We start from the raw sequence: 20,010 nt of genomic DNA on the forward strand, positions 1-20,010 counted from the left end.
GGGAGACCCTTTGGTTTGGTTTGGAGGCCTCATCTAATGACCCCCTGGGCTTCTCTAGCCTGCAGCAGGCATGGGTACCGAGGAGACAGAATCGAGCAGCTGAGTTTCAAACCCTCCTGCTCAGACTGGATTCTGGGGCAAGGTCTCTTCTCACAGTCTCCTGCCAGCCCCGCCGGGACTCTAACGTACTGTGGCCTCCCTTGGCCCTGCCCTGGGTGGATGGGCCCCTGCCAGTCAGCCCTCTCTCAGGGGCCCAGATAGTCACTACTGCCTGCATGTCCTCACTGCACCCCACCCCTCCGGGTCTCCCTTCTCCCTGCCTAGCCATGGCCAAAGCAGTGCCTTCTCCAGGAGGCAGCTCCGGGCTACAGTCTGTAAGGGGTGACACCTTTGTTCTCTGACCTGCCCTCATAGATCATTTGGAGGAGGGCCGAGGTCGCGCCCTGTGTCAGCAGCAGGAGGCAGCCATGCTGCCCCTAGAGGCCGCCTTGTTTGCAATGATGCCCCTCCCCCACCCAGGGGGTGCCCTGGAAGTCCCAGAACAGTCTTGTTTGGATTAACCATGGTCACAGGGCCTGACACTCAACCTGGCAGGGATCTGGGAACCAAGAATTATGTGGACCTTCCAAACCACATTCTGTGTTGAGGGAAGGTGGGAGCAAAAGGAAGTGACAAAGTTGGCATCTCAGAATGACGGAGTGAGAGTAGCCTGTAGATATGATCTGCTCTGAGACACCACATGCTACGAATGGGGAGCTGAGGCACAGAAACGGGAAGAGATCTGCCTAAGCTATGTCAACGGGACACTACTAGTCCTGTTGGTTCTAGAGCATTGTGCAGTTTTCAGAAAACTGTCTCCTGAGCCACTATCAAGTGTGGTCCGTATGCAGCCTTCCTTCCTTCCATCCATCTGTCCCTCCTTTCTGTTTTTAAATTTTAATTAATTAATTAATTAATTAATTAATTAATTTTTATTTTGTAGAGACGGGGTCTCCCTATGTTGTCCAGGCTGGTTTTGAGCTCCTGGCCTCAGGTAAGCCTCCTGCCTTGACCTCCCAAAGTGCTGGGATTACAGGCAAGAGCCACCCCACCTGGCCTATCCCTCCTTTCTTTCACCAGCACATCATCCTCCCTTCTTCCTTTCCTCTCTCCTTCCCTGCCATCCATTCATCCTTTTTAATTCATTCATACACCCTTCCATCCACTCATCCTCCCTCCCTTCTTTTCTCTCTCCCTCCCTCCCTTCTTTCCATCCATATATCCATTCATTCTTCTTCCCTTCCCTCCTTTTTTCTTTCTCTCCTTCCCTCTTTCCTGTGTCCCTCCCTCCATCCCTCCCTTCCATCCACCCATGAACCCATCCATCCATTCCTCACAAGGCACCAAGTTCTGCCCGGCACAGAGTTGAGTAAGGCCTCATTCCAGCCTCAGGGAGCTCCCTGCCTAGCTCAGGTGAAGGATACATTCAGAGACAAGTACAATGCAGTGGACTGAAAAGCTGAACCCTCAGCCCTATGAACTAGAGGAGGCTGGAAAAAGGTCAGAGTAATTTGTGCGCACTTGAGAGAGTCAGGGTAGAGGCTTAAAGCCATGGCTCCCAGACCTAGAAAGACCAGACCTGGAGCACGTAAGAGGTAGACCAGGAAAGCAATGCAGAAGCAACGGGAAGAGGCCACCACGCTGGCTGCAAGTTTAATGAGCTCCAGAGCTGTCTCCATCACCAGAGTTGCCAAGGCTCTTGGAGCTAAAACACACATCCTGGTCTGCTGGGTATCTGGCTTCAGATCCCCCCTAGAAGGCCCCATTCTGGAGCTTGGCGTTCACAGCCCAGAGACTCCCTAAGGGCAGGGCAGGCCCCCCAGCTGCACCCCCTGCCCTGGCCTTTGTATAGGAGTAGAGGAACAAGCACACTGTGGATGACCGAACGGTGCCAAGAGGCAAGGCCCACTGCACACTTGGCTCTCAATCCTGGCTGGAGGCCGGAGGCACCTCCCCTCCTCACTGCCCCATCAGCCAGGACATCCCGTTCCCAAACCACCCTGCCCCACAACATCCATTCTCCACTGTACCCCCTGTTCATATGGGACTCTCTCCGGGCAGGGTCACTGCCATCAAAGCAGGTTTTAGACTTCAGTCTTGGCTACCAGAGGGTGCTTTCAACTGGAATCCCAGCTTTGCCCATGCAGCCCACAGAGAAAGCCCAAATTCCCCAGCCTGGCACACGAGGTTCTCCATGTCCTGGCCTCATTTGATTTCCCAGGGTCCTCTCCCTGCATGCACCCAACATTCTTGCCATGTGCAGCCCTCTGCCATTTCTGACCACAGAGCGTCTCCCCACCTCCATGGTTTTGTATCTGCTATTCCTTCTGCTGGAGAGTGCTCCTGCCAGTCTCTGTCTGGAAAAATCCCATTCATCCTTCAGGGCCCTACTAAGTGGCCCTTCCCCTGAGGTGAGGTTCCCCTTCACAGCCCTGGCCCACGGGAGGCAGCAATTGAAGGGAGTCCCCCAGGAGTCTCTAAATGCACCCCAGGGAGGCAGCAAGCCCATCTCTGACTTGGGCTCTTTAGTGCGTGGGGAGGCTCGCAGGAACAGCCCAGACAGGGCACTGATGTCCCAGGAGCCTGGTAACTCCCAGACGCCCCCACAGCCCTCAGAGCTCTCATCTCAAGTGCTCCTCTCAGTTCAGATCCCGACTGGAAAACTCAGGCCTTATAAGATTATGGTAAAAAGTCTTTGTTTCTCAGGGATCAATGGATAGCCTGTGTAGATTCTTTCCTCTCTGGGCCCCAGTGCCCAAGGAGTGGAGGATGGGGAGCAGGCAGCAGAAGCCAGGTCCAGGTGCAAAAACCCCTTCCCCAGGGAGAGTCAGGAGAAGTGGAGGCCAGGCCTCTCGCCCTGCTCAGGCTCCCTGGGCACCTGCCTTCCTGTCCTCTGCTACTGTGAGGCCTGATCTTCCTCTGTTACAGGCAGAGCCCCAGCAACATCAAACTCCAAGGGACCCTTAGAGTGCTGTGGAGGAAGATGCTTCAGCCTGCTCAGACCCCAGTGTCCTCCTAAGTCTAGACAAGTGGGAGGTCAGTCACAGGCACAGCCGGAGCAAGAGCAACGAAGCCCCAAGTCCCTTGTGTCCATTCTCCAGGGCTGGCTGGAGAAAGGAAAAAGCTCCCAAAGCTTGAGGACCTACTATGCGCCCTCAGTCCTCACACCAGCTTGGTGAGACGGGGCCATATCCCCATTGCTTCAAGGAGGAAATGCAGGTACAGAAAGGTTCGGGGACTAAGCCAAGGTTTTAAAGCTCGTGATGAGACTGAGACTTGGATCCAAGTGTTCTTCTTTCTTTTCTTTTTTTTTTTTTTTGAGACGGAGTCTTGCTCTGTCACACAGGCTAGAGTGCAGTGGCATGATCTTGGCTCACTGCAACCTTCACCTCCCAGGTTCCCACCTCAGCCTCCCAAGTAGCTGGGATTATAAGTGTGCACCACCACAGCCGGCTACTTTTTTTTTTTTTTTTTTTAAGACAGAGTCTCGTTCTGTTGCTCAGGCTGGAGTGCAATGGCACAATCTTAGCCCACTGCAACCTCTGCCTCCTGGGTTCAAGCGATTCTCTGCCTCAGCCTCCTGAGTAGCTGGGACTACAGATGCCCACCACAACGCCTGGCTAATTTTTTTTTTTTTTTTGGTATATTTTAGTACAGATGGGGTTTCTCCATGTTGGCCAGGCTGGTCTTGAACTCCTGACCTCAGGTGATCCGCCAGACTCGGCCTCCCAAGTGTATTGAGCTCTAGAACCTAAGCTCTTGCCCCCAGAGTCGCCAAAGCTCCTGGAGCTAAAAACGCAGCCCCACCCACTGCAGAGCTGCCCCCTGATTGTGTCTAAATGGCTCTGTCTAGGAGCTTAACAGGCACAGCTCAGAATCCTTAAGAGCAGGTTGTGCCTATCCCCAGTGACAGAGCAAGGCTACCTGGATCCAAATGCTGGAGCCAGCCACATCTGAATGCTTCTTAGGCCTCATTGCCCAGAATCTGCTAGCAACTGGAGCAAGAGCAGCCCCTTGGGTGGGGACACTGCCCCTGTCTAGCAAGGTATAATGTCAACAGCAGAGGGACCTTCTGCCTGGTAAGCCTCAGAAAAGCCTGTGTGACAAGCCTGGGCTGTCATCCCCGGGGCTGTAGGGTCGCAGGAAAGATTAGGGGACTGCTTCCCACATAAGCGATCTGCTTCCCAATCCAAGCCACCTAGAGACATGGAAGAGTCACCCACAGACCACAAACACACACAGTGACCCAGAGCACATGTCTCATCCATTACCTAAGCACAGACACTGTGCACATGGCACACAAACTACAACAGTGTCCCCACCACACAGTAAACACAGGATCCCATGTAGCACATGCAGAGACACATCGCCACACACCACCAGAAACACTTGGGTGCTGCACCGCAAGGCGCACACACGCACCACCACTCGTGCATACACACTCGGCATACACAGATAATGCAGCAGAGGTAACAGCACAGCATACACACTGTGAGCACATGCAGGCCCCGGCTGTGCCCCGGCAGCTCCCTGCAGACCTCTCTCTCCCGACCCCAGGTGTAACTGACTCAGTGTCTGTCCCCCTCCTGCAGGACAGGCAGCTCCAGCCCACCTTGCCTCTGCCTCCTCCGCCTTCCCTGCTCAGGCTGCCATCTCCCGGATTACCCGACCCTAGGCTGTGCCCATCACCCGTGGGCTTCCTGATTTTGTGTGACCTGTCAGACTTTATCTCCCTTCTACATGCCATGCCTGCAGCAGCTGAGTCCCACCACACCCAGGATCCAGGCCTTCTGGGAGGCCAGTCCCTCCTGGGCTGCTGGCCTGACAGGGGGCACAAAGGGAGCTCTGCTGGGCAGCCCTCAGGCAACTGCCACCCAGCCTGGCCATGGCAGTTGCCACCCTGTAGAATTTCGAGACAACACAGGCGAGATCGTCTGACAATGCGGCATAAACCCAAGCTGGTAGTTTCTGGCCTTTTTTCCCCCCGAAACCAAATCACAAACCGTGAGAGACCCACCAATTGTGTTCTAGAAAGTGGTCGCCATGGCAACAGAGCAAGGCATCCCATTTCTATGGTAACCAGGGTGGTGAAGCTGTTGGCTGTAAAGTCAGACAAACCTACTAACGATCTGTTGACTTAAGAAAATGTTTTATAAATCACCAAGTTATTTTTATCATAACTCCACCCCTGAAACCATAAATCAGAAAGGCAATTTACTATCTATTAAAATGACCAATATGTGCTATGACTTTCATTTATGAATTATTTATGCCACAGTCATCTTTAGAAAATTGTGCTTGCCTTTCGGATCGGAGCTGTTCGGGGGTTCGCCTTGGGGAGCTGTGTTCGTGCAGTCTGGTGTTTCAGGAACAAGGCGATGGCTGTAACGTGGTGCAGGGACCAACATTCCGGTGCGGCTGCTCACTTGCTGTGTGACCTTGGCAAGTTCCTTCCCCTCTCTGGGCCTCAGTTTCATCCTGGGTACAGTGAGGGTTGGATTGGTCCTTTCTAAGGATTCTGAGGCAGGGCAGGGCTGCAGGCAGTGGGGGCATGTGATAGCTAATCAGGGGAGCCCTGGCTGACATCCAGGCCCCAGGCCCCCAGAGGCTTCAGGTCAGTTTTTCCGCCTAATTAAATCTGCCCAGCGGGGGTGTGCAGCCTTTGAATTAATCCATGCGGAGTCAGTGATGCAGAGCAGGCGGGATGGCCAATTGTCCTAAATAAATTGTCAGTTGAGTTGGGTTTAGAAACTGAATTAGCCTCATCTGGACTTCCGCGGGCCGGGCCGGCAATGCTCACAGTGTGCTGGGCCAGCTGGGGGATGGGAGGGAGGACAGGGAGGAAATGGGATGGTTAGGGGTCCAGTCCCTTTTTTGTTCTGTCAATAAATGCCTGCACCATCAGGCAAAGGAGGCCTGGCCCCCGAGCGCTGTGTCTGGGTGCCAGACGCTGCACCGGCGCAGCGGGCAGTGGGCGGGAGGAGCTCCCCAAGGTGCTCCGTGGAGGGTGTGAGCAGAGTGTGTGTGAGCATGTTCCAGGAACACGGCCGTGTGGCAGCCTGCTTGGGGAAGTCTGCACTGGGGGGAGTGTTAGGGGGGTAGGCAGTGTCAGTGTGGGGTAGGTGTTCCATGTCTACATGACCTGACTCTAGGCCTGCGCACAAGTTTTGTGTAAATGGTCGCTACATGTGCTGTATGTGATTCGTGTGTGTGTGTGTGGAGAGATATGGGGTGTGTTTGTGTGTGTGGACATGTATGGGGTGTGTGGGGGACACATATGGAGTGTTTGCATGTGTGTATGGAGACAGGTATGAAGTGGTGTGTGTGAGTGTGTATGGAGCTTTGTGTGGGGTGGTGTGTGTGTGTGTATGGGACTATGTGTGGTGTGTGGTGTGTATGTGTGTGTCTATGGGGCTATGTGTGGTTTGTGTTGTGTGTGTCTATGGGGCTATGTGTGGTTTGTGTTGTGTGTGTATATGGGGCTATATGTGGTTTGTGGGGTGTGTGTGTGTGTGTGTCTATGGAGACATGTGGGGTGGTGTGTGGGGGGGCTATGCAAGTGTAGGTGTGTGCATGCGTGGGGTGGTGTGTGGGTGTGTGTGTGGGTGTGTATATGTGCATGTGTGGGGTGCTGTGTGGGGGTGTGTGTGTGTGTATTGCATGTGTGGTGTGGTGTGGGGGTTTGTGTGTGGGTGTGGGTGTGTACATGTGCATGTATGGTGTGGGGGGGGTGTGTGGAGGTGGATGTGTATATGAGCATGTGTGGGGTGGTGTGTGGGGGTCTGTGTGTGTGTGTGTGTATTGTGTGTGTGGGGTGGTGTGGGGGTTTGTGTGTGCATGTGGGTGTGTATATGAACATGTTTGGGGAGGTGTGTGGGGGTCTGTGTGTGTGTATTGCGTGTGTGGGGTGGTGTGGGGGTTTGTGTGTGCATGTGGGTGTGTATATGAGTATGTGGGGGGAGATGTGTGGGGATCTGTGTGTGTATTGCATGTGTGGGGTGGTGTGGGGGTTTGTGTGTATTGCGTGTGTGGGGTGGTGTGGGGGTTTGTGTGTGGGTGTGGGTGTGTATATGTGCATGTGTGGGGTGGTGTGTGGGGGTCTGTGTGTGTGTGTGTGTGTATTGCACGTGTGGGGTGGTGTGGGAGTCTGTGCGTGGGTGTGGGTGTGTGCATTGCGTGTGTGGGTAGTGTGTGTGTGGGGCAGTGCGTGGGTGTGAGTGTGTGCATGTGTATGTCCGGGCCATCTCCCAGGGAACCAGGGTCTGGCTAGGCACTCTGGGCACATGTTCTCTGAGCCGAGACTCAACCCAGGGCCCTGACCATTTTCCATGCCAGAGATGGTCACTCCTTCATCAGCCCAGGGGTGTGCCCCTTTCCCTGGGACTGTCCCGGACTTGGAGGAAGGTGACAGGCAGGGTGGGGGGCTGAGCCGGCCCAGCTCAGGAGCCCCCTGCATCTCCACAGTGACACTTTCCATCCCAGGATTCAATCTGAGAAGGGGGAGAGCCAGGGCCAGAAAAGGCAGCTCCCCGGCGCAGACGCCCAAAGAGATAACGGCTCACCTCACTGAATTCATTCTCTGGACCCTACACCTGAGTCATATCCAGAAAGAGCCCCCACAACAGCTGGGCTGGCCCATCCCGAGGTGGCAGGGGTTCCCATGGTACTTTCATCCCAAGATGCGTATTTTTTTTTTGGAAGTTTAAACATAAAAAATGCACACATCCTGGAATGGTATTTCTTCCTAGATCCGCACATGTCTTACATCGGTGGCACCTTGGGTTTGTGGAAACCTGGTCATTAGAAGACCAGAGCACTGATGGAGGAGGTCCTCGGAGGAGGTTGCAAAAGCTGCCTGGCGGGTGGGAATGGAGAGACGAAGGCGCAGCACAGTGAGGGAGTGGCCCAGGGGTGCAGAGCACTCAGCAGGACCAGAGAGGGGAAACACGTTCTCCAGGAGCATCAGCACTGGGCTCCAGTGTGGCGATTTTCTTATCAAGTCTTGGCTCAGGCAGTATCCCTCCAGCGCTCCAGGCCCCTCTGATCCCTCAGGCCCACCTGCCTTCGAGATCCAGTCAAAGCAGCTGGAGTACCATCAGAGGAGGTAGCGGCTGGAGCAGAAACGGCAGGACCATGACGTCACACCTGCCTGCTTTTTAGGCCTGACTCAACCAGGTGACTGTGGTCAAGTCACTGTCCCTTTCTGAGCCTTCATTGTCTGCCTCCCAGTGATTGTAACAGTGAGTTGAAATAATACACAGAGAGCAAGAAGGAAGGGTTCAGACACACCGCTGAGCCTCCACACAGAGCCTCTCACCTTGAAGCTCCGGTGGACCCTCCTGCCCTGGTCCTCTCCAAAGGTTTAGGATCAGAGTGTCTCTGATGTAGAAAAGCCTAGAATCTTCTAGTCATGGAATGGGAACTGCTGAGCTGGGAGGTGCCTGGGAGTTTGAGGCACAAAACACCACCATTGTCCTTCAGAGACCCGTCCCTTCCCACACTCAGCCCATGCAGTGTGAGTGAGGCTGAGCCTGGACCAGCAGCAGGTGACCAATGTCCAGTGATGGCCAGCCCTTGTCCTGCAGTAAAAGGGGAGAGGGTGTCCCTGAGGAGGTGGCCTCAGAGGGATCCCGTGGGATGGGGCCGGAGGAGCTGTCTCTGGATTTAGCAACAAGGAGGCCCCGGTTGGGGCTACACCCATGCCCCTGGAAGGGTGGAAAGGAGAGCTGGAAGTAAGAACCCTTCCCTGGAGGTGGTTGGTGGGGAACGAAGGAGGCAGGAGTGGGCAGATGCTGGTGTGATGGGCAGGATGGCAGGGGAGGGAGAGTGCTGGGGAGAGTGACTGAGGGGACATCCAAGCGCAGAGCCCAGAGACTCTGGCTTAGTAGTTACGGGTGGGAACAGAAATTTACCTTTAATTTGTGCACCAGGTGGCTCTGATGCCACCAGCCAATCCTGGCATTTGGGATCCATGGGGCCAGATAAGACCCACATGCTAGGCAGGTCTGATGCATAACGGACCACGGTAGGTGCTGGGAAGTAGGCCCCATGGTGGAAGGAAGGGAGGCCTGGACTTGGCTTCAGAGACCTGAGTTTGAATCCCAGCTCGGCCACGAACCATATGCCTATGGCCTAGTAACCTCTTGGAGATGCAGTTCCATCATCCTTAAAAGAACACACTCCAGGAAGTAAGACAACATTGAGGGGTGTGGAGGAAAAGGCCAGGTGCCTAGGACTTCCCCAGATCCAGGGCAAAATCCCAAGACTGCTGACTCCCTTGCACACTGGCATTCTGGGAGTTGGCCGAGGCGGCCCTGCACAAACAACGAACATCCAAACACAGAATTTTGTTTTTTGTTTTTCACAAATTACCAAGAGGTGAGGGAGGTGGGAAGCTGAGCAGAGCAATAGTTAAAGGGAGAAATGTGTTCAGTTTTAGGCCTTTCTCTCTAAATTCTTTCTGCTTCTGCTACCGCTTGCCTGTTAAGGGACCAGGAGCCAAGGACAGCCTGGTGGGAACCGCCGGTGCAGCACACAGCCAGCTTCCTGTGGACGAGTCCAGGTGTGTCCAAGATCCAGCCCTGTGGCCTCCAGTCAGTGAGAGACACGGTCCTCGAGGTGAGGGGGACTTCCTGTCCCCATGCTTGCAGGGTTTTCCACGTGGACCCCTGCCTGCCCCAGGGCTTGGGAGGGAAAGAACACCCAAGGTTGCACGATGAGTGGGGCTCAAGCCAGAGCTGCCGACTTTCCCGCCTAACTCTGGTAACAAGAAGAGAGATGACAACAGCTTCCTGAGTCTTGGGCAGGCCCTGCTTCCGGGGCTTCCCATGCACTCTCCCGTTTAAACCTCGTGCCAGCCCAGTGCGGTGTTATCATGTCACTCCCTAGATGAGGAGCTGCGATTCAGAGGGAAAGAATCTTGCCGGAGGTCTCAGAACTGGATCAGTCTCACTGTCCTCAGGAGCAACGGACTTCACTGCCTCCCATAAGCTCCCTAAGCAGCAGGCAGCGTGTGCAGAGGCCCCACCGTGCGAGGTGGCATGGAGGTGCCCTTGTAGCCGGATCTGGTGACTCTGACCTTTCTTGGCCACCAGCAGGTACAGAGGGCCCTAGGGGAGGCCTTAGGGATTGTGGTGTGCTGTCCCACAGTGCCCCCTGCAGTCCCACAGGCCAGGAAACCTGAGTGTTAGCCTCCAGAAGGACCAATCAGGAGCCCATATCGCACCTGCTCCTGTGGACTGAGCCTTCCTCCTGGAGAGCAGATGGTAAATAAACACGGAGGCTAACGGGGGTCTCCTCTCACCCTCTCCCATTAGCATCTTAGACTTGGAGCAATACCAGGATCCCACGTGGGAAATTCCTCTTGTGTTTCAGGGCTTAGAACAAGCAGGTGTCTCCTAGTACGCCTGTCTACATTTCTGTTAGTAAATGATGAGTCATAAAACCCTTCACATTTTCTCTTTTGCTCTGACTGCCAGGGAGCTCGGCTAAATTTAGTGCTCAATTCTAGGCGAATCCTTTACCTGGGTTTGGGGTATAGCTATTTCTTTTCTTCATTATACTACATGTATTTTTTCTTCTTTATTTTTAAGGGTTCTGTGGTAGGTGTGTCTTAGGTGCCTCAAACATTTTTTTGAGAAAGCCACAGATTGGAATAAGAAATACGTGAATAAGATTCCCAGATTAGGCAGTGAGTAGGAAGGCGCTCCATATAGGATATGCAGACATGCCTCGTTCGACTGCGTTTTGCTTTATTGCATTTCACAGATATTGCAATTTTTTTTCAAATTCAAGTTTGTGGCAACCCGTGCTATTTTTCCAACAGCATATGCTCACTTTTTGTCTCTGTGTCATATTTTGGTTATTCTAGCAATATTCCAAATTGTCATTATTATTATATCTGTTATGGTGACCTGTGATCATTGATCTCTGATGCTACTATTGTAATTGTTTTGGGACACCACAAATCACACCCGTATAAGATGGCAAACTTAATTGGTAAATGTTATCTGAGTTCTGACTGGCTGTTCTCCCATCTCTCTCTCTCCTCAGGCCTCTCTATTCCCTGAGACACAGCAATATTGAAATTAGGCAAATTAGTAACCCTACAATGGTCTCTAGGTGGTCTAGTGAAAGGAAGAGTTTCATGTCTCTCACTTTAAATCAAAAGCTAGAAATGATTACGCTTAGTGAGGAAGGCATGTCGAAAGCTGAGATAGGCCCAAAGCTAGGCCTCTTGCACCAAACAGTCAGCCAAGTTTGAATAATGCAAAGCAAAAGTTCTAAAAGGAAATTGAAAGTGCTACTCCAGTGGGCACATGAATGATAAGAAAACAAAACAGCCTTACTACTGATAGAAAGTTTGAGTGATCTGGATAGAAGTTGAAACACAGCCACAACATTCCCTTAAGCCAAAGCCTAATCTAGAGCAAGGCTCTAACTCTCTTCTATTCTAGGAAGGCTAAGAGAGGTGAGAAAGCTGCAGAAGAAAAGTTTAAAGCTAGCAGAAGTTGGTTCATCAGGTTTAAGGAAAGTAGCTCTCTCCATAACATAAAAGTACAAGGAGAAGCAGCAAATGCTGATAGAGAAGGAAAAGCTGTAGCAAGTTATCCAGAAGACCTAGCTAAGATCACTGATGAAAGTGGCTACACCAAACAATAGATTTTTCAATGCAGATTAAACAGCCTTCTATTGGAACAAGATGTCATTGAGGGTTTTCATAGCTAGAGAGAAGAAGTCAATGCCTGGCTTCAAAGCTTCAAGGGACAGGCTGACTCTCTGGTTAAGGGCTAATGCAGCTGGTGACTTTAAGTTGAAGCCAATACTCACTTACCACTCTGTAAGTCCCAGCGCCCTTAAGAATCAGACTAAATCTACTCTGCCTGTGCTCTAGAAATGGAACAACAAAGCCTGGATAATAGCACATCTGTTTGTAGCATGGTTTACTGAATATTTTAAACCCACTGTTGAGACCTACTGCTCAGAAAAAATGATTCAAAATATTATTGCTCATTGACGATGCACCTGGTCACCCAAGAGCTCTGATAGAGATGTACAAGGAGATGAATGTTGTTCTCCTGCCAGCTAACTCAGCACCCATTCTGAAGCCCATGGACCAAGGAGTCATTTTTACTTTCAAGTCATATTCTTTAAGAAATACATTTCATAAGGCTATAGCTTCCATAGATACTGATTCCTCTGATCAATCTGTGCAAAGTCAATTGAAATCTTCTGGAAAGAATTTACCATTCTAGATGTCACTAAGAACACTTGTGATTCATGGGAGGAGGTCAAAATAGCAACATTAACAGGAGTTCAAAAGGAGTTGATTCCAATTCTCATGAATGACTTTAATGGGTTCAAGACTCCAGTGAAGGAAGTCACTGCAGATGTGATGAAAATAGCAAGAGAGCTAGAATTAGAAGTAGAGCCTGAAGATGTGACTGAATTGCTGCAATCTCATGATCAAACTTTAACAGATGAGGAGTTGCTTCTTATGGATAAGCAAAGAAAGTGGTTTCTTGAGATGGAATCTATTCCTGGTGAAGATGCTATAAACATTGTTGAAATGACAACAAAGGATTTAGAATATTCCATAAACTCAGCTGATAAAGCAGCAGCAGGGTTTGAGAGGATTGACTTCAGTTTTGAAAGAAGTTCTACTGTGGATGGAATGCTGTCAAACAGCATCACATGCTACAGAGAAATCTTTTGTGAAAGGGAGAGTCAATTGATGCAGCAAACTTCTTTGTTGTCTTACTTTACAAAATTGCTATGTCCACCCCAACCTTCAGCAATCACCACGCTAATCAGTCAGCAGCCATCAACACTGAGGCAAGACCCTCTACCAGCAAAAAGATTATGACTCACTGAAGGCTCATATGATTGTTAGCATTTTTAAGCAATAAAGTATTTAAAAATTAAGATATGTACATTTTTAGACATAATGCTATTGCACAATTAATAATGTACAGTATAGTATAAATATAACTTGTATATGCTCTGAGAAACCAAAAAATATGTGACTTGCTTTATTGCGATATTCACTTTATTGCTGTGGTCTGGAACCAAGCCCACAATATCACCGAGGTATGCCTGTATAGGCGTCTCAAGGGGGCAGTTCAATGATCTCATCTGCAGTGACCCTGAGACAGATGTCTCTGTTGGTCACCACCAGTGATGGGAAGCTCACGAGGCCATTCATACTGTCTTTGAACCGGTCTGAGAGACATGCATTTATTTCTCATGTAAGTCAACCTCCTGTCTCATTTTCCCGGCAATCACAGGTCTGCCCTCTGGGGTCACCAGAAGACACCTGCTCCTCTTCCTCCCTGTGATGGTCCTGCCTATACCTGCAGATAAGCCTCAGGACATGCCCCTGAGACATCCTTCCTGCAGGCCAGGCTTCCTCGGGCTTCCTTCATGCTCTCTTCCTTGCACCATCTCCCCTGACCTGCTTCAGAGTCTGCTTTTGTTCATCACTCACTGTGTGTGGCTAAATGGTTGGCACATTTTACCCTTTTTAATCCTCATAACCACCTTGGCCATAGGAATATTTACCTTTGTTGAGCTTCTCTGTCCTCTGCTATACAGTAATAATACCATGCTCACCAGAGGTCAAGCACTTTACAAACATTATCTCATTTATCTTTAAAAGCTTCTCCGAGGGAGGCATCGTTACCTCCATTTTGCAGATTAAAAAACTGAGGTTCAGAGTGGTTAAGACGTGCAAAAATCCCCCACATAGCTCGAAAGTGTTAGGCGGGCTTTGAAACCAGGTCTCTCTGACTCCAAAACCACTATGCTCTATGACTTCCACTTATAAATCTTTCTCACATCACCCCCAGGTAGTCCTGGGAGAAAGTTGTTTATCTTCCCATTATGATGACAATAGGCACCGCCTTCTTCAGTATATAGCACATCTTCATGTTTTGGATCTTATATGTACAACACACACACCCCCGCCCCCCAACTGGGCCATCAGCAGGAGAGTCTTGATGGCTTCCATTTGGTAGATGAGAAAACTGGGGCTCCGACCTCCATGGAGGAGCTAGGAATGGAGTCCACTTGGAATTCACTAGGAAATTTGCCTCCTGTGCCCACTTGTGTGTTTGTATCGAGTCAGGGGTCCTGACTCCCAATAGGTATGTACATGCATGTGTGTGTGTGTGTGTGTGTGTGTGTGTGTGTGTGTGTGTGTGTTTGGAGGGAAAGGAATAAAAATGGCTCAGGGAGGGTAATGGACAAAACCCAGGTGGGACCACAGTTGACTGCCCACCTGCATCCCTCCAACAAATATTTACATCTTATTCCAGGCCTATACAGGGTACTGGGTACAGGGTGAGCAAAAACAGCCACAGCTTCTGGGGGGAGGAGTAGGAGAGGGGGACATTGACATTTATCAATTAACCATACAAACAAATATGTACCTATGTGAGCTGACAGGGGCATCAAGGGGAATGCACAGGCATTTGGTGGGCCTTTAACAACAAGTCTTGAGGTTAGAGTGGCTTCCAGGAGAAAGTGACAACTGTGCAGAGGTTGGAAGGATGGGTAAGAATCAACTAGGGAAATGCAAGGTGCAAGGAAGCACATTCTAGGCAGAGAGAAGGGGAGCGCTGCTCAGGCCTCATGTTCCTGACTCACCAGCAGCATCTGATGCCACTGATCCCTCCCTCCTCCTTCTTGCACTTCCTGGGACTGCACAGCCTCTGGATTTTCTTCCTACCTCTCTGGCTGCTCCTTCTTGGAGTCCTTTGCCAACTCCTCTCCCCAGTATCTAACTATCGGGGCACCCCGGAGCTCAGTCCTTGCTCCTCTTCATCATCTACACTCACATCCTTAGTGGTTAACCCAGTTTTATGACTTAAAGGCCACCATCATTCAAATACCCATAAACAGCACACTCTCAAAGGCTTATTTCCAGCCCAGCCCTTCCCCTGAACTCAGGACTCCAGCATCTAACTCCCTGGTGTCTCCAGATGGAATTCTACCAGCTCTTTCAAACTCAACATGTCAACTGAACTCCTGTGCCACCCCCACCCCCTGCAGCCTCTCCATCTCATGAGAGAGTGTCTCCATCCTTCCAGGACATTCTTGCCAAAAACCTTGGAGTCATCCTTGACACATCTCTTTCTGTCACATCTCACATTTAATCTGTAAGGAAATCCTGGTGGCTCTGCTTGAAAAATAGACCTAGCATCTGAGCCCTTCCCATCACTGCTGTGACCACCCATGTCCCAGCCATCATCCTTTCCCCCCAGGTCACGGTAATAGACCAGTCTCTTAACTAGTCTCCCAGGTTCCAACATTCCTGGTGTGCTAGGACTGTTTTCAACACAGCTTTTAAAACATGAATCTAACTGTGTAATTTCTCTGCTCAGAATCCTGCACTGGCGCCCTATTTTTCTCAGAGGAGGAGCAAAGGTCTTCTCAATGGCTTGCAGATCCGACTTGATCTGGTCATCCATTATCTCCCCAAACTCCTCCCTGCTACCATGGCCTTCACATCTGCCTCCTCAAACATGTTCCTCAAATATGCCAGACACACGCCTGCCTCCATGCTCTTGCACTGGCTGTTCCTTCTGCCTAGAACGCCTTTCCCCAGGTACTCCTATGGCTTATCCCTTCACTGCCTCATGGCACCCCAATAGGGTGCTTCTGACCACCCTATTTCAAGTCTCAACCAACACCTCCAGTAAGGAAAATCTGGTTTTCCTTACTCTGCTGTTCCCCCCAGCACAGATCATCTAAGATGCCAACTTTCCTCAGCTTTATCAAGGTATAATTAACATACAAGAAAATAAGAAAATTAAGGTTTAGAGTGGTTAAGATGTGCAAGAAAACCCCACGTAGCTCAGAAGTGGCAGCAGGATTTGAAATAAGGTCTCTGTTGTAAGTATCCAGTTGGTTGCGTGTTGGCATTGACACTATCTAATTTACTTAGTGTTCAAGTTTGTTGTTTGACTCTCTTCCCCCTCTAGAATGTAAGGTCCATGAGGTGGCTGAATCTGAGGGTCTGGGTGGCCCTGCCTCAAAGACCCAGCCAAACACTCCAACTAATAGGAGAAAGGAGGCCCCTTCCTCCAGGAAATGGGGAGCACGAGCACAGGTTTCCTCTGTGGAAAGAAGGTCGTGGACACGGGTCCTGTGTCCACTTGCCTCACTCCCTCTAGTTGCATAATGGGCACAATGGTTTACTCCCTGCAGCCTCCTTCAGAAGTGAGCCCCCGGCGGCTGGTGCTCGCTGCCCCCTGTCAACATGGGCAGTCACTGATTCAATGATACCACATCTGCGTCTACCCTGGCAATGTACACAATCGTTGATTTCAGAGTTGCATTTACATGGGCACTGACCACAGTAACGGAAGATCTACACTGGTAAGAAGATAATCTCCATCCACCAATCTGTGACTCAACTAGCCATAGACATGATCACTAATCATTCAGCTATGCTCTCATTGGCAATGGGCATTCTTGATCTTTGCATAGAGTGTTTATTACACTGGCAGTGGGCACAGTGATTGAGAGCAGATCCGTATCTACACTGGCAATGAGTGCATTCATTGAAAGCAGACTCATGTCTACACTGGCAGCAGGCACAATCACTTTCATCTCCTTGACAATGGGCACAATCAGTGAACAAAGGCCTGAATCCCCACCAGCCATGAACATGAGTGACGCATGTCATTCATGGAGAGTGCGCACAAGGTCACAGAGTTCCTTTCCAGAGAGAGGGCAGATACATCCTTCCCTCCCAGCAGACAGGCCAGCTGAAGGCGCACATGATGTAGTCCAACAGCCTGAGTCCTGTCTATGGGGCAGAACTGGCACTGGATTGTGGAATTCAAAACCTGGATGCGGGCACTGGAGTGGCGAATCTGGAATCTGGGCATTGGAATTGGAATCTGGGACACATGGTGAGGAGATGAGACCATGTCTATTCCCAGCGTCTTGAGATCACTCAAGGTGAGGAGAGACTCAGGCTGTGTGACTCCCATTGCCACCCGCCCCCTCCCCACCCCCCACGCCGGGGCCTGGCCCACCCAGCCTGGGCTTAAAAAAGCACCAGGAAATGTCAGTTTCTTTTTGAAGAGGCGCAATGGGAGGAGATGGCCCAGGCATTTTAGCGGCTGGTTTATTCAAAGGTCGGGAACAGTGACAGGACCTTCAAATCCTGAAGATTGTTTTGTACCCAGGCTAGACCCAAGTCCCTTCCCTGGCAGATGGAACCCTGCCTAGTGCCGGCCAGAGGCCCCAGCCTGACTGACAGCCTAGCCAGGGATCTGACTGATGTGTGACTGAATGATTCCTGTGGCTGTCCAAGCTGGGACCAGGACTGTAGCCTGAGCATTCTCCAGGCTCCAGACTCCACCTCTCTGGGGCTCAGGGTCTGCAGCTTGACCAGGCACCACCTGCTATGCTAGGCCACTGTGCTAGGATGGCTCAAGGTGGCAGCCCTGGGCTCCGGCCACTGACTGCTGACTGGCATGGGGCAATGCCTGCTCCTTGCTGCCTCTCTGCACTGCCATTTCCCCATCTGCAAAATGAGGAGTGGCCCAGACACCTTCGGATTCCTGTTCTATCTCTGGAATCCCTGTGTTACCCACAAGAACATCTAGATCTTATCGGAGACACAGCCTGCACGCAAGTCAACAGAGGGTGAATTCCTCCTGAAAGAAGACAGCTCTGAGGACCTCCAGCCACCCATCTATGCAGCTTTCGTTCATTTGTTCATTCATTCCATCATCAAATATTTACTGAATGCCTATTATGCACCAGGCACTACTTTTCACAACCATCTCCAGAAATAAGAGTGCAGAACTGGGCACACAATAGGTACTCAACAGTAATGAGGAAGGCAGCTACCACGTACTGACACATTCTGAGCCAGGCCTATTCTAAGCGCTCTGGCATGCCCCCATCTCATTTACCTTTACACCACTGGTCCACACTGGTCCACAATGTGGCCACCACCCCAATTTTATAAAGAAGGAAACTGAGGCTCAGAGAGGTTAAGTTGTCCATGGTCATACAACTGGGAAGTGAGGGAGGTAGAATTTGAAACCCAATTTTGTCTGACTCCAGAACACATGCACTTAACCACTCTACCGGCCCCCTAACAAACATTTATTGAATGAATGAGTAAATAAATGATAAAGCTTTGCATTGGTGCAAGTATGCATTCGTGTGTGTGCAAGGCCATAAGTTTGCACAAGGGTGGGGAGCCTGTGTGTGCAGATGTCTGTGTGTTTGCATGTGGAGCTTTTTTATGGGAAGACGTTCCCTTGTTGTCTTAGTCTTGTGTGTGCTGGAGCTATACTTAGCTGCAGCCGTGACTGTAATGAGCAGTTAGCGGCACACCAGCCACTCTCATTGGGACCTGGTTTCCCAGGGAGATCGCCGGGCCAGTGTATGTGTGTGGGGGGTGCAGCTTGGTGCTGGGGAATGCTAGATCAGGGCTTTGGAGGGAGCCTGGAGCTCACAATGCTGTGCCTTGTGCAAATGGAGAGACTTAGCTCCAGCTGGAAGAATCTGCTCCAGGCCAGAAGCATCTAAGCATCCAGGCTCCACCAAGCTCAACATTGGCCACCTATGCCTGTGGTCCCTTCACTGGTCCATACGCAATTAGAACTAAAGCCTTGGAGTTCATGGCTAACACCTGGGGGTTGATAGCAAAAAGCAGTGGGAAGATGGTTGATCCTGGTATACCTGAGCCAGGGTCTTCTGCGACCTCAGGAGGGCCCCCTCCTCAGCACCCTCTCTGCAGCTGGTGAAGCTGCACTGCCTCCTTGAACACATCCTGCCTGAGCTATCAGAGGTTCTCACTCACCAGGGCTGGGGACCTGAGGAGGAAGAGAGACCTCCCTACTCCGGAGCAGACTGAAATCACAGACTCTCTCACACAGCCTAGGGTTCAAAGGGCAATCCCCCACTCACTGACTATCCTTCAGGCTTCGGCCAGAGGCAGGTCTGGAAAACCACAGGTCCTGAGGGCTTGCCGGCCACATGGCTCTGCCTGGAACTTCTTTCCAGCCTGGTCCTGGTTCTCTGCCATCAGGGACTCTCACCTTTGAGAGTGGGCCAGTCCCTCAGCCCAGTCTCTGTCCCCAGTTCCCAGCTCTCTCACTCCACAAACTCCACAAACCATCCCACCTCCGGCATCTGGCAATCCCACTTTCTGCACACGTGTACTGGGTCACTCCACCCTGCCTAGTACCCTGAAGTCCATGCTTCCAAGTCCCATCGTCCAGGATGCGTTCATCCTGTGAGAGGTGGGACTTCTGCTTTGAAGGCACGCAAGGAGAAACATATCCATGGTCCTCCATCCATCCTTCTCATCCATTTGTTTACCCATCCACTGAGTCACCCAGCTGTGTCTCCTTCAATCCATATGTCCCTCCTTCCATCCATTCACCTGTATCCATCCACATATCCATCTTCTTATCCATTCTTTCATCCATTCGTCCATTACTCGTCTGTCTCTCCCACTACCTCATTTTTAACCATAGAACCACAGCATCCCAGAGCCAGAAGGAACACTGGCATGGCTCTAGCTGACCTTCTTGATTTATTTTCAAAAGAAGACCTGGGATCTAATCCTTCTACCACTTGCTCTCTTCTGGATGGTCTTGGACAAATAAATGATTCTCTCTGGGAGCCATTTTTCCCTCATCAATAAGAGGGGTTTACTACCTAACCCTTCCACCTCACAGGGCTGGTGTGGGGCACATAGCTTTAGCAAAGATCGATTGATTCCCTATTATGTAAGAGGCACTACTATTGCCTAAGCTGACCCTTGTCCTCCAAGAGGTTGTAGTTGAGTCTGAGAGACACAGAATGATAGGTCAGTGGATCAAGGGCCTCAGGTCAGACAGGAAAGGTTTTCTGGAAGCAGGAAGGGCAGAGCAAGCTCTTCCAGGAGGTAGAGGGTGTCGGGAAAGGCTCCCTAAAGGAAGAGCCATCAGAGCC

The 20,010-nt window shown here is 51.0% G+C and overlaps 2 protein-coding genes across 3 annotated transcripts in view; one reads left to right on the plus strand and one right to left on the minus strand.

Annotated features, from left to right (window-relative positions):
* Positions 1-3,233, plus strand: part of SERGEF (secretion regulating guanine nucleotide exchange factor) — a 253,741-nt gene extending 250,508 nt beyond the window's left edge. Inside the window, exons 11-12 of the mRNA XM_063728523.1 lie at positions 983-1,033; positions 2,968-3,233. Coding sequence (XP_063584593.1) covers positions 983-1,033; positions 2,968-3,218 — 302 coding nt within the window. The 3' untranslated portion in view covers positions 3,219-3,233. The remainder of the gene's footprint in view (positions 1-982; positions 1,034-2,967) is intronic.
* KCNC1 (potassium voltage-gated channel subfamily C member 1) overlaps positions 1-20,010 on the minus strand; it is a 52,146-nt gene that overhangs the window by 16,132 nt on the left and 16,004 nt on the right. The window lies entirely within an intron of this gene.

Source organism: Pongo abelii, chromosome 9, assembly GCF_028885655.2.
Source record: "Pongo abelii isolate AG06213 chromosome 9, NHGRI_mPonAbe1-v2.0_pri, whole genome shotgun sequence".
NCBI classification, from domain to species: domain Eukaryota; kingdom Metazoa; phylum Chordata; class Mammalia; order Primates; family Hominidae; genus Pongo; species Pongo abelii.